We start from the raw sequence: 13631 nt of genomic DNA, 5'->3' as shown, positions 1-13631 counted from the left end.
GTGCTTGTCTCCCGACTCCTCCAAGGTGAGCGACCTTCCGGGCGCCTGGTGAATGTGCCTCCAAGCCAGACCCCTGCACGGAGGCTCCGAGAGCCTGTGCTGCTGGCAGCCCATCGCCCTCCTCACCGAAGCCCCCCTCGGCCGGGAAGAAGGGCTTACGGCTGCACCGTGGCTCCTCTCCCAGCCGGAGACCCCCCAGGACGCGGGGGGTGCGCGCGGAGCCCCCAGCTACTGGGTGAGCTCAGTGAAGCCACTTGTCAGCTGAAGGAGCCCAGAGCCAGGGGCTGGAGTGCAGAGAGCGCCCCACCACCATGCTCCCATGTTTCTCTCTCTCACCTCAAAATGCTGGAAGCCAATTGTTCTCCGGTTTAGTCGAAAGTAAGAATAGGCAGCCAGAGCGGCGGCTCCGACGATCAGGATGGTGGCAAAGAATATCCCTGTTCCCAAGCCAGCGTGGACTGAGGCCTGCACACAGAAAGGGGAGGCGGTGATGCTTAGCACCGGTGCCGTCGGAGGAGAGGGGTGCCTTCTGGAGCCCACCCCATTCTTGCTGGCCTGAGGCATCTTGGGGGCCAGTTGAGATGAAAATAAAGATAAGACAGGTAACCTGTATTTAGCCCTTGCCACTGCCAAGGTCTGTTCTAAGGCCTTTCCGTGAAACACTCCAGTTAAACCTAGAATAGTTCCAAGAGGTAGGGAGTTATTACTGTTTCTGTGTTTACATGGTTGGGAGGGGGGCGGTGGTGAGGCACAGAGAGGGTAAGTGCTTGCCCAATATCACACAGCCAAAGAGGAGTAGAGGTGGGCTTTGAACCCAGCCTAGCTTTGGAGCTTGTGCAATTACCCAGTATGCTATGGTGCTTCTCAGTAGCCAGCTGGGCTCACCTCTCCCCCACACTTTTATTTTTTATTGTTTTAATTTTTTTAATGTTTATTTTTGAGACAGAGACAGAGCATAAGCAAGGGAGGGGATAGAGAGAGATAGACACAGAATTGGAAGCAGGCTCCAGGCTGTCAGCACAGAGCCCGACGTGGGGCTCGAACTCGTCAACTGCCGGATCATGACCTGAGCTGAAGTCAGACGCTCAATCGACTGAGCCACCCAGGCGCCCCTCCCTCACACTTTCAGAAAGAAGAATACTGACACCATCAACCAGCCAACCAACCCTTAAAGAGCCCGTGCTGTGTGCCAGGGACTATCCTAATTATTTTGTATTTTTGACTCCTAGCTCTCCCAAGAACCTGGAGGTAGGCATTATGACTCCCATTTTGCAGATGAGAAAAATGGGGTTCAGAATGTTCTGGGATTTGTCGAGGGTTGCATGGCTGAAGAAGTGGAGGGGCCAAACCAGAGCTCAGGATTTCTTACTCCCCTTCCAGTGGCTTCTCTGTTGGCCCATTCATTCAACAAATATTAACGGTGGCAGGGGTTATGTTGCTGACGTGCGGGGGAGCAGGAGTGAGATGAACCAGGGCCTTGCATCCCTGAGGCCAGCCGCCATGGACGTGGGAGGCTCCTCCGGTCTCCAGAGAAAAGGAAACAGGGCTTCTAGGGACAGTTTGCTTCTTAGGGAATGGACGCCGGACCCCTTGCCAGGAACCCTGGATGCTCACCAATGGGGCGGGGGGTGCCTTTAAAGACCTGGAAATGACATGAATGATCCCATTGGAGGCAAAGATGTCCCACTGAAGAATGGCTCTTCCGTCGACAAACCTGGTCTCCTGGGGAAATGAGAGGAGGAGAGAGGGACATGAGAGGAAGTGAGAGGAGGGCTGGCGGAGATCTGTGGCCATCTGCCTCTTTTCCCCACGCGGGCAGCCCCTCCCTCCATGGAAGGAAGTTGCTCAGTTTCTCCGAGGTCCTGCAGTCTGCGTGTCAGACCTGTTGCTACCGACAGGCAGCGCAGGACTTCTGCTCACCATCTGGACAGCCCAGAACACACTAGTTGCCCTTGGGCCGAAAGGCAGATCTAATGGCTGCAGGGAACCCTAGGGGCCATTCTGTCCCGCCTGCTTGTCTGAGAGGTAAGAGCTCAGAAGGAAAATGGTTTGTCTAAGACCATCCGGGTAGCAAATGGCAAACCCTGAGCCTCCGAACTTCGGGTCCACTGCTCTACGCACCACCCCGGGCTGTTAGAAAATGGATTTTTAAGTGATCTAGTCCCCTGCTAGTCAGAGCGTGATCTACCGTCTTGTGGTGGTGTGTATCACTGAGAGTTCATTAGAAATGCGGAAACTGAGGTCCCCATGCCCCACCTACTGAATTCGGATCTGCATCTTCCCAAGTCTCTAGGTGATTAAATGCATCTTAAAATTTGAGTAACCCTGGTCTAAACCACTAATCTTTAAGCCATTTGTCAGGTAAAGATGACAAAGCAACACTCTTTGGGCACTTGCCACACGTCATGAACGACTGTCACACGCTGCAAGCGTTAATCCACGGACTCCTCACAAGTGCCTGTGATTCCGGCACCACGGCGGTCACGGTCACCACTACCGCCACCACTTGTCACCATCACCATCATCACCGTCAGTATCACCACCACGTTAGTCATCAAAACTGACGCCATCACCACCATCGTCCAAATGCCATCATAACCGCCATCATCGTCACCGCCATCATCACCCTCACGATCGTCGTCAATATCCCCATCGCTGTCATCACCAATATCATCAGCGCCACCATCAGGAGACAGAGGCGGAGAGTCAGAGAGCTTTAAGAACGGCTTCATGTCAAGTTCCTCGCTCATTACCAGCTTCTGGGGCTGGCGGTCAGCAGCGATCTGCCTGTCAAGGGGCAGGGGCTGCCTAAGGGCGTGGTGTGCTACCATGTGCAGCTAATACCTTCCCTAGACTGCAGGTTTAGAGTTTCCGTCCGGTCCGCGTACTAGTCGCCGGCTATTAAGCACCTACTGTATGCTAAGAGCTTTGCATGTATGATCTCCAGTTCTGCCAGGAAATCCAGAAGATGTCTCATACCAGTTGTTGCTGGTCCTGGCTGGAGGAGATGAGCAGCTGGCTTCCCAGCTTAGTTTGCAGGACGGTGCCGTTGACAAGATCTTCGTAAAAAAAGACGCTGACATTGGCGAGGTGGTGCTCGATGTCCCGCCCAGACAGCGTCTGAGAGGAAAGGAGAAACACGAGAATGGTCTGTAGAAGTCAAGCAATTTTGTCTTTAATAATAAGGATGACCCCGGGAAAAGAAATCGCTTCTCACGGCCTTGGTTTTCTGCCTCCGTGTGGAGGTAAGGAATGTCAGGTTTTTCTCGGGCTTCTGCTCGTCTGGGCTCTCGGCCAGAGGCTCACACCTGGCTAGGCTGTGGCACCGAATGTCATGTTTGCGAAGACTGGGTCTTGAGTGGGTGACGGGGGGCCGAGCTACACTCCTCTCAGCCCTTGGGTGGGCCGGGCCGGGGGGCCGGGGGCGGGGGGGCTGTCAGAGCCTGCCGCCGGCCACCTGTGTGGAACTGCCAATCCCTCGGTGACGTGTCGAACGTTAGTGTGGCAGACTGGTGACATCAGCGGCTCTGGTTGTTCCCCCTCCTGCATTCTTGCCCTTCGCCTTGGAACTCTGAGTGCTCCCCGCCCTGACTTTGGGCTCAGCCACATGATCCGTCCGGGCCAGGGGCACGTCAGCCAACGTGACCGACGGGGGGCTTGGAAAGCGCCGGCAGGACTGGGCTCACTCCTGACTACCGCTTCCTGCCAGCACCACCAGGACATGCCCGGGCTGGTCTGCTGGAGGACAGGTGGCCCGTGGGGCAGAGGCCCAGGCAGGTCGGCCTCGGTCAGCCGACAGCCAGGCCATCACAGACACGCGAACGTGCCTGGCCGAGACCAGACCCGCCAGTTGACCCGCGGACGTGTGAGCTGTGTAAATGCGCCGCCACTGAGTTTTGGGGTGACTTGTGGTGATAGATACTGACACTGTCTAGAAGTACTTGTCTAAGGCACAGACACCAGGCACCGCCTCACCTCGTTTTCCCCCAGCCCGCCGTTCTGTGGCACAAAGAGGGTGCTGCGGATCGATAGGTCAGTCAGGTGTTTCAGAAATGCCCGGCCTCTGGCCGAGCTGTTGGAATAGGCCAGCACTTCCTGGGGAGAGGAAAGAGCGATCGGTCCTGGTGTGCAGGGTTGTGGGGCACCACCCACCCCGGACCCTTCCTGACGCTGGCCCCCGCTCAGGCTGCGTTTCTTCTGACTGCCTCTCCGGAGAGCCTTAGGGGCACTTTTTCTTTCCTCAGTGAATCCTATGGGCCCAAGTCACAGCCACATCACAAATAAATAAGTTTATTCATTTATTTTGAGTGGGGTCGAAGCAGAGAGAGAGGGAGAGAGACAGAATCCCAAGCAGGCTCCATACTGTCAGCGCAGAGCCCGATGTGGGGCTCAAACCCACAAACCGTGAGATCATGACCTGAGCCGAAATCAAGAGATGGAAGTTCAACCTGCTGTGGCAGCCAGGCGCCCCCACAGACCATTCTTAACATGGCCGCCTGTGCAGTCCTTTGACACATGAGGTCGAATCTTATTGAAACCTTGCAATGGTCTGCATTTCACTCAGAGGAAAAGCCAAAGGCCTTACAATGGCCCAGGAGGCCCAACCCATCTGGACCCTGTTGCGGGGCCCCGCTGGCCTCTCCTTCCCTCTGCTCCAGCCACACTGGCTTCCTTGCTTTTCTTCAGACTTGTGCAGCACACTCCTGCCTTTCATCCTTTGCCCGGTTGTTCCTTCTGCCTGGAATGTTCTTGCCTCAGATCTGCGTGGCTAACTCCCTTTCTTCCATTCACTCTTTCCTCAAATGCCATCTTCCCACCGAGGCCTTCCCTTATCACTCAGCAAAATGGGCACCCACAGTATTTATAATCACCTTCTGGTATTCAATACCATTTACTTATTCGGTTTACTGTTTACTTTGTGTGTCTGTTTTGTTCACTGATATATCGCAAGCACGTGGTAAGCAGTCGCAAATACTTGCTGAAACATTATAAGAACTACCTAGTTCAACTTTGCCATTGTGTTAACAGGGCTACTGAAGCCCAGAGAAGTTACGGACGCACAGCCAGTGGGCTTTGTTCTGACACTGTTTTCTCTGAAATGTTGGCACAAGCCAAGCCCCTGCACCGCAGAAACATGAGTTTGAGTGTTTGTCTTTGGTGTGTTTATGGTAATCCTGAATGTCAGAACCATTAGATAGATACTGTTTGGTCTATGGATAATGACTCACTGTTTTGGAGCTCTTGGTTTAACTTCTATCCTGATCCTGTAAGCCCTATACTTATGCCCAGTCCCCTCTCCTTGGCTGTGCCCTTGACCTTGGGAAGCCTCAGTTTCTTCATCTACAAAATGGGGATAATAGCAGAAGTGACCTCACGAGGTCGTGTGAGAATTTATTCGTACTAACGAGTGTTTAGCGAGCACCTGCTATATGCCATCCACAAGGCAGAGAAACTCCTTTCCCGTAGGGAGCTCACATTCTGTGTGGACTGAGTTATAAGTGCTCTGAAAGGGTTCATACATGCACAGTGCAAAGTAAACGCTCAAGAACTGTTAGCTATTCTTGTTCTTTTTCTTAGCTTTGTTCTTTGATCAGTCAGCACCAAATCCTTCTCCAACTGGAGCTTTCTCTTCATTAGGCCTAACTTGTAGAATACTGAAGTGACTGTAAGTGCAACGCTAAGTGCGAGTTGAAAGTTGACTCCACGTTGGTAATTTGGCTCACTGTCTGATCACCAGGTAGGCCCCACCAACTGTGCCCTGCCCTGTCCGCGAAGACAAGAGAGTGTCTCATTCCTGCAGATCAGACTCTTAAGCTGCTCTGGATGCAAAAAAAGACCATGCCAGCTATCCCAGTGTGGCAGTTTCCACCTGCTGGCCACAGTCTAAGTGCGTTACAAATACTAACTCATTGATGAGGCTGGTGCTATCATCCTCTCCATTTCCTCCATCCTGAGGAAACTGAGGCCCAGAGAGGAAAGTAACTTGTTGAAGGTGGTGCAAGTAAGTGGCAAACCCAAGCTTCAAATTCTGGCAATGTGGTCCACTGCCCGTGGTCTTAACCATGACCGAGAGCCTTTGGCTTCTTTCAAGGACTTGCCTCTGTACTAACTGCCTTCCTCCCCTGAGGCAACCCAAGCAGACGCGGTACGTACCCTCAGGAAGTTTGTCAGCGAGGGGAAGGACATCAGGACCTGCAACAGATTCCCACTGCACGAGAAGCCATCTCCCACGTAGCCAACCTTACAGGTGCAATTCACATCTGGAGGGCAGGGGTACACAGGGTCCCACTCCGGTGAGGCAGGGGCCGCGGCGGCTCCAGCTCACCCTTGGGGATTGGCTGGCCAGGCTGAGGGTTGCTCAGCGGCTACGTGGCCAGAATCGGAAGCGTAGCTGGGGTGGTTACCTTTCATCCGATAGCAGAAGACGTCCCACGTTTCACTCTTGTTGTTTCTTTGTCCATAGTCTATAATTCCAACGACACCGGAGCCACAGTTCTGGGAGGAATAGGCTGTGGGGTAAGCAACCCGCCCGCTCTCCAGCCAGCCTGCAGAACACAGGTGGTACTTGGCCTGTGGGGGACACACGCGGCGGTGATCAGTGGGTCAGCTACAGTTGAGTGTTTGGTGTGAGGTCCTCTGCCGCATGTCTGATTCTCCCACCGGACTGTAAACTCCATGGAGCCAGGGTGATGGCTCATTTTGTCTATTGTACCCCTGTGCCTGGAACACAGTAGGTTCTCATTAAATTGTTCTTGATCAATGCATTGAATGGATGAAAGCAGTACTCTTTTTTTCTTAGAGGGACCCACGTCCTCCACACTCATTTCTCTTCTGTCCGTTCTTGAATTAAGATTTCCTACCAGTCATCTCCTACCTGGTCGTATCCGAGAGCTGGGGCAACCCCCTCTTATGACCTTCACAGCCCCTCCAGACATTTCGGAGAAACTCGGCTGTTTTGTGGGTTCGGGGAGATCGTCGGCCTGTGGCTATTGATCTCTTTCTGGTTTTTAGCTGTGACACATGCGCTCCCAGTCTGTGCTTCTGCCTTGGTGGATGAATGTCATGGCAGAGAACAGACATCTGGAGTAAGGGCTGCATCTGAGTACTGGGTCTGCCACCTCTTGGCTGGCTGACTCCAGGCACATTACTTAACCTTTCAGAGTCTCAGTTGCCCCGTCTGTAAAATGGGAGGAGTGACACCTACTTCCAGGGATGCTGTATAGATGGATGGTATTGCTAACAAAGCACCTGCACAGCTCCTGCCACGTCGTACGTGCCCAGTGGACATGACACGTTGACAGTATTGCTCTAGGAGGACCCTGCATTCCCCTCCAAGAAGGCAATGGCCCAAGTCTCCCTCACGCTAAGAAGAAGCTGCACCCTGTCCCCTGTAGCCCCTGCCTGCATGGTGCCCACGAACTGGGGACCACCTTCTGAGCGTAGGAGAGCTGGTTGTAGGTTGCCATGGTCGCGGCTTCGTTGGCACAGGCCTCTTTGGCTTTGTCAAAGGTCAACTTATACTGGCCCAGTGGGGAGCGTAGATGGAACACTCCAACGGTGGCGTCTAGAGAGGAAAAGAGAGGAATTGTCCAGGTCAGCCGCCTGGTGGACAGGACTTCCAGCAAAGAGCTCTCAAAGCTGAAGGCCAGCCATATCCCAGAGGCACTCCCCTTCCAGGGATGTCGAAACACAGCATTTAAAGTATCTATCTCTTTTCTGCAAACTGGTGCAGCCACTCTGGAAAACAGTATGGAAGTTCCTCCAAAAATTAAAATATGAACTACCCTATGACCCAGCAATTGCACTACTAGGTATTTATCCAAGGGATACAAAAATGCTGACTCGAAGGGGCACGTGCACCCCGATGTTTATAGCACGCTATCAACGATAGCTTAATTATAAAAATAGCACGTTATTGTAGAAATTTGGGCAATACAGAAAAGTAAGAAAAGAAATAAACAAAAATCACCTATAATCTTACCCCCTAAAAATAATTACTCCATGGCTAAATTTTGGTGTACTTCCCCTAAAGAATTTTTACTTTCTTTTGGTGACTTTTTATTTCGATATAATTTCATACTCTTCTAGTCTTTTTACCTCTGTGTTTACATGTCATATACATTACAGATGTGGTTGCATACTGCATATAGAGTTTTTAGAAGTCTTTTTTTATTTTTATTTTTTTATTATTATTTTTTAAGTTTTTATTTATTTATTTTGAGAGAAAGAATGAGGAGAGGAGGGGCGGGGGGGGGGGCAGAGGATCCAAAGTGGGCTTTGTACTGACAGTAGAGAGCCCAAAACAGGGCTTGAACTCACAGACTGTGAGATCATGACCTAAGGCAAAGTTGGAAGCTTAACCAACTGAGCCACCCAGGTGCCCCCAGAAATCTTTTTTTTAAAAAACTTAACATTAAATTATGATGATTTCCCCATATTATAAATTTTCTTGGGCAACATGATTTCCCCCTCAATACTTAAAATTTAATAATTTTTGTGAACTTTACAGACATGAAAGTTTTTGCCAAGGACTCTATGTTTTTGATTGCCACTATGCCCTTAAAAAGGTTTTCTAGCCATTTCTCCCCTAAGATACTGAAAGATTTATCATGTTTACTGGCTGATATTTTAGCCAGACAAGGAATGCAGAGACCACAAATAGTTCAAGAACCAAGTCACATTTTTACACTGTCAAGTTCATTATCAAATGCCACAAAAAGGGCACTTTCTTCCCCCCAAAAAAGAGCTCAGTTCAAGATCTTCTTTGACTATAGCCTAGTAGCACGATCCACAGGCTACATGATCCTGTCAGCCTTGGGTCTGAAATGCAAGCACTTAACAGCATAACAGCTTGGGTAAGGATGGATAACCTTGTCTTCTAACTAAGACAACACAATTCTTAACAGTGCATTTGAGTGGACATGTAACAGTATATTTGACCATCCTTTAGTATTAGATATATGTTATTTATAATCTTTTATGATGTGAAATAATGCTGAGATGGCACGTTTGTCTTTATTCCCTCCTTAGTTTGTTTCTGGAGGATTGGTTCCCTGAAATGGAGCTACCGAGTCTCGGCATGAATTTAAAACAATTTTTTTAGCTTTTTTGTTAAGTTTATATTTATTTATTTTGAGGCAGGGGGAGGGGCAGAGAGAGAGGGAGAGAGAGAGAATCCCAAGCAGGCTCCGTGCTGTCAGCTCGGAGCCCAGCGTGGGGCTCAAACTCATGAACCGTGAGAGCACGACCTGAGATGAAATCAAGGGCAGGACGCTTAACCGACAGAGCCACCCAGGCGCCGTAGAGCATGAATTATTTTAAGGCTCTCAGCACACACTGTCACATTGGTTGCCGCAAAGGCTGCACCGGTCTGCCCTCCTCTGACCCGGGAGAACGGGCACGTCCTCCTGAGTGTGGGATGGCTCTGTAACTGTGCCACAGGGAAAGCTGGGGCCTTAGCCCAGTGCCATCCTGTCTTGCTAAGGGTAACCGCTCAGCTACAACAGAAGGTGGGTCCAACATGATACCTGGTCACTTAGCAACACCGCCAACACTTTCTTGGCATTCACGAGCCAGCAGAAGAGAAGAGCCCCCTGGAGAAGATGGATGAACTGAATAAGTTTCCACCTGTGACTGAGCCGTGGAACAGGCAGGGCTGGCCGAATGGATCGTGTCCTCCAGAAACAAGCCAAGCACCTTCTAGACTTCCTACTTCTTGAGGCAAATGACCCACAGATCAACGTCCCGGTTCCAGCTGCTCGTTTTGGCCCCCATCCTAAACAGCAATCGCCTGTAGAATCTCTCTGCTTGGCAGTTTTACCTTGAACACAGAATGTCCCCAACGGAGCTTCCAAACTTTGTGCCATGTTCTCTCCCATCTGCTTTAACCCAACCACCATTGGGTTTGCTCTCTCGAGATCGAAGCCTTACGTGACTGACTTGTCCGCACTCTCTATGCCCACTGCGTGCCTGAGCTCACCCCTCTTCCCAGGCGAGACCCTGTTACCTTGAGGTCATTGCCTTGACAACTTTCAAGTCTCTGCCACAGTCCCAGGCCTCTATTAAGCTTCTCTGAAGACTCCCTCTCTCATCTTACCTAGAGATCTCTCCCATCCCTGACTATTCTTTGCAATATTGTGGTAAATATACATAACATAACAATTTACTTTTTTGACCATTTAAGTGTGTAATTCAGTGGTATTAAGTAGATCTACAATGTCATGCAATCATCGCAACTATCCATTTCTAGAATGTCTCCATCATTCCAACCAGAAACTCGGTCTGCATTAAATAATGACGCTCCACCCTCCTCCCTGCAGCCCCTCGTAACCTCTATTCTACTTTGTCTCTATGAATTTGCCCATTATAAATACCTTATATATGTCCACAATATTTATCCTGTTGTGTCTCGTTTATTTCACATGGCATAATGTTTTCAAGTTTAATTCATATCACAGCACGTGCCAGAATTTCCTTCTGGATAATATCCCACTGTATGAATAGGCTACAGTGTGCTTATCCGTTCATTTGCTGATGGTCACTAAGGTTATGTCCATTTTTCGGGGAACATGGGAGTACAAACATCTGTTCGAGTCCCTGCTCTCAATTTTCCTCTATTCTTGCTTTCTCACTGCACTATCCGTATGAGATAAACTGCTGTCTGCTGTTTTATTACTTGTCTTTCCTTGTCTTATTAATTTAAAAAATGTCCTCAGCTACATGGGCAATCTCCTTGCAAGGAGACAATATCATATATTCTATGTATTTCAGTTGCTTACACTTCTTCTATCTCATCCTCAAAAGGGATTTGAGGTGTCTTAGGATTTGATACATGTTTATGGACCCCTCGCCATAAATTCATAGGTTGAAATCCTAACTCCCAATATGTTGATGTTAGGAGGTGGGGCCATTGGGAGGCAATTAAGTTGTGAGGGTAAAACTCTTTTGTGTGGGATTAGTGTATATATATGTGTGTGTGTGTGTGTGTGTGTGTGTGTGTGTGTGTGTGTGTGTGTGTGTGTTTAAAGTAATCTCTATGCCCAACATGGGGCTTAAACTCATGACCCTCAGATCAAGAGTCACATGCCCTCCTGACTGAGCCAGCCAGGCATCCTGGATTAGTGCCCTTATAAAAGGGACCCCAGAGAGCTTCCTTAGCCTTTATGCTGCATAAGGACACAAGAAGATAGCAGTCTGCAACCCAGAAGAGAGCCCTCCCTAGAACCTGACCATGCCAGCACCCTATTCTTGGACTTCCAGCCTCCAGAACTGTAAGAAATACATCTCTGTTATTTATAAGCCATCCAGTCCATGGAACTTTGATGTAGCAGCCCGAATGCACTAAGACAGTACATAACGGGTGTTAAATCAGTAATTATTATTGCTCTATGGAAAAACTGCTTCACTAAAATGACCGTATCTGTGAAACAAACCTAACCCAGTCAGAGACCTCCCATAAATCCTGATCGGCCAGAGCACATAACGCCCCGAGTTGCTTTCTGAACCACTGAAACCCTCCCTGCGCTGGCTCAGAATTACGTGTGTGGCTGGGTCCTTCGTGGATTTCCTCTGCTAGGTTTCCAGATGCCCTGTTGTCTGAACCTCTATACTTCCTACTTGGCTTTTTTACTTGACTGCATGTGGTGATTCTTTCATTACACCTGTGGGCTTATTACAAGCCATTCAAATCATCCTTGGAAGAGAATGCCGTAAATGCCAATCGATGTGTATTATCAAAACAACTGCTAAGAAATTGTATCTTCGTGTGGCAGGGGCTTCCTCTCTGTTGTTAAACCGTAAACTATGCTCCTTAGATTCAATTCCGATCAATGGTTGCTAAGCAACTTGGGGAAAGGGCGCATCAGGAAAAGTCAGGACGGATGACCTTTGCGCTCCATCCGGGTTCTAAGGCTCAGGGTTCAGATCTGAGTTTATTCCACTCCTCCGCTACGGAAGCCGGCTACCTCCTTGAAAACTGGGTCCTGGGCAATGCCTGGGCTGTTTGGCCGTGGTTTTTCATTGTGTTCCCCTTTGCTTTTGCACAAGTCCCTTCCCCAAGCCTGACAGAGACTAGGGTGCTTTGAGGGGCGCCTGGGTGGCTCAGTCGGTTAAGCGTATGACTCTTGATCTCACGGTTTGTGAGTTCGAGCCCCGCGTCGGGCTCTGCACTGAGGGCACGGAGCCCGCGTGGGATTCTGTCTCTCCTTCTGGCTGCCCCTCCCCCACCAGTGCGCTCGCTCTCCAACAAATAAACATTGAAAACCTTCCCCGAGCCTGACAGAGACCAGGGCGCTTTGGGCCAGCAGCCCCGGCCGCACTGACCTTGGAAGTGGAGGTCGGTGCAGCTGGCAGCGGCATGGCACAGCCCGTTGTCCTGCAAACAGCGGTCCACCGGCAGCCGCTCCGGCTCGCAGTCCAGCCCGTCTCCCACGTAATGACTCTTGCACTCACACCTGTGCTTGCCCTGTGGGGAAAGCGGAAAAGATGAGAAGCCCCTCTTCTAGGACCCCGGGACCCCTCCACGCTCTGCGGGCCACCATCCGGCACAGGAGACGCTCAGCAGCACCAGGAAAATGCCTCTCCTGTCCAGCGGGAACAAAGTAACGGCCACGTCTCATGTCCGCACAGGCTCATGAGGAAATGTCATAGCTGAAATGTCACCTCCTCCGAGAGAGCGTCCCTGGTGCATTAAATAAAGCAGCTGTCCCAGCCCTTTCTAGCACACCGGCCCAGTTTATGTGCTTCCCCACTCTTGGTGCTTTCTGAAAGTAGCTCGTGCATTTGTCTCTGCACTGGGCATGACCCCCTCCCTCCACCCCTGCATAAGCTTTTTCTTGCTACATCCCGGCACCTGCGACGGCAGACAGTAAGTACCTGGTGACCACTTGCTGAATCAATGAATGATCTCATTTAATCCCCACGACAATTCTGTGAGGGCTGTATTATTATTAGGCTCACTTAGCAAATGAGGAAACTGACACTCGGAGAAAGTAAGTAGCCAGCCCTGGGCCACAGAGTGTTAAGTCTGGGAGCTAAGGCTCAGGGAGGGACTCCAAGTTCAATAACGGACTTTATTGTCCACCATCTTCTCTTGCCAATGGATAAACAGGGCACCAGGGCACGATTCCACTCTCCATATACATTTAAATTTATTTATTTTGTGTGTGTGTGTGTGTGTGTGTGTGTGTGTGTGTGTGTGTGTGTATGTGTGTGTGTGTGAGAGAGAGAGAGAGGGCGAGCAAGCACACATGCAGGGGGAAGGACAAAGAGAAAGAGAGAGAGAGAGAGAGAGAGAGAGAGAGAGAGAGAGAGAGAGAATTCTAAGCAGGCTCTGTGCTGAGACAGTGCAGAATCCAATGTGGGCCTCGAACTCACAAACTGGGATCATGACCTGAGCTGAAATCAAGAGTCAGACGCCCAACCGGCTGAGCCACCCAGGCGCCCCCGATTCCACTCTAAAAAGCCTTGGGTGAGGGCGCAAACCTGCACTTTTCCTGCCACTTCTCACCAACATTTTTTGTTTTAATAAACTTTTAATTTTGGATAGTTTTAAATTTATAGAAAAGTTGCAAAGACAGCAGAAAGAGTTGCCATATACTCTTCACCAGGTTCCCCTACCTTGCCTTCTTAGA

The 13631-nt window shown here is 50.2% G+C and overlaps 2 protein-coding genes across 5 annotated transcripts in view; one reads left to right on the top strand and one right to left on the bottom strand.

The window, feature by feature from the left end:
• The window catches only part of STAB2 (stabilin 2), a 166475-nt gene that overhangs the window by 5384 nt on the left and 147460 nt on the right, over positions 1 to 13631 (bottom strand). For all 4 annotated transcript variants that reach the window (XM_023257375.2, XM_023257376.2, XM_011284182.4 and 1 more), the window contains 8 exons: positions 12322 to 12463; positions 7431 to 7564; positions 6405 to 6570; positions 6154 to 6260; positions 3976 to 4095; positions 2980 to 3120; positions 1615 to 1722; positions 337 to 465 (listed from right to left, as the gene is read on the bottom strand). In XM_023257375.2, the coding sequence (XP_023113143.2) occupies positions 337 to 465; positions 1615 to 1722; positions 2980 to 3120; positions 3976 to 4095; positions 6154 to 6260; positions 6405 to 6570; positions 7431 to 7564; positions 12322 to 12463 (1047 nt within the window). The remainder of the gene's footprint in view (positions 1 to 336; positions 466 to 1614; positions 1723 to 2979; positions 3121 to 3975; positions 4096 to 6153; positions 6261 to 6404; positions 6571 to 7430; positions 7565 to 12321; positions 12464 to 13631) is intronic.
• Positions 1 to 13631, top strand: part of NT5DC3 (5'-nucleotidase domain containing 3) — an 89062-nt gene that overhangs the window by 72730 nt on the left and 2701 nt on the right. The gene's annotated exons all lie outside the window — the stretch shown is intronic.

Source organism: Felis catus, chromosome B4, assembly GCF_018350175.1.
Source record: "Felis catus isolate Fca126 chromosome B4, F.catus_Fca126_mat1.0, whole genome shotgun sequence".
In the NCBI taxonomy this organism is placed as follows: Eukaryota; Metazoa; Chordata; class Mammalia; order Carnivora; family Felidae; genus Felis; species Felis catus.
The sequence above is the reverse complement of the archived record's forward strand: the minus strand, read 5'-3'. Positions and strand labels throughout refer to the sequence as shown.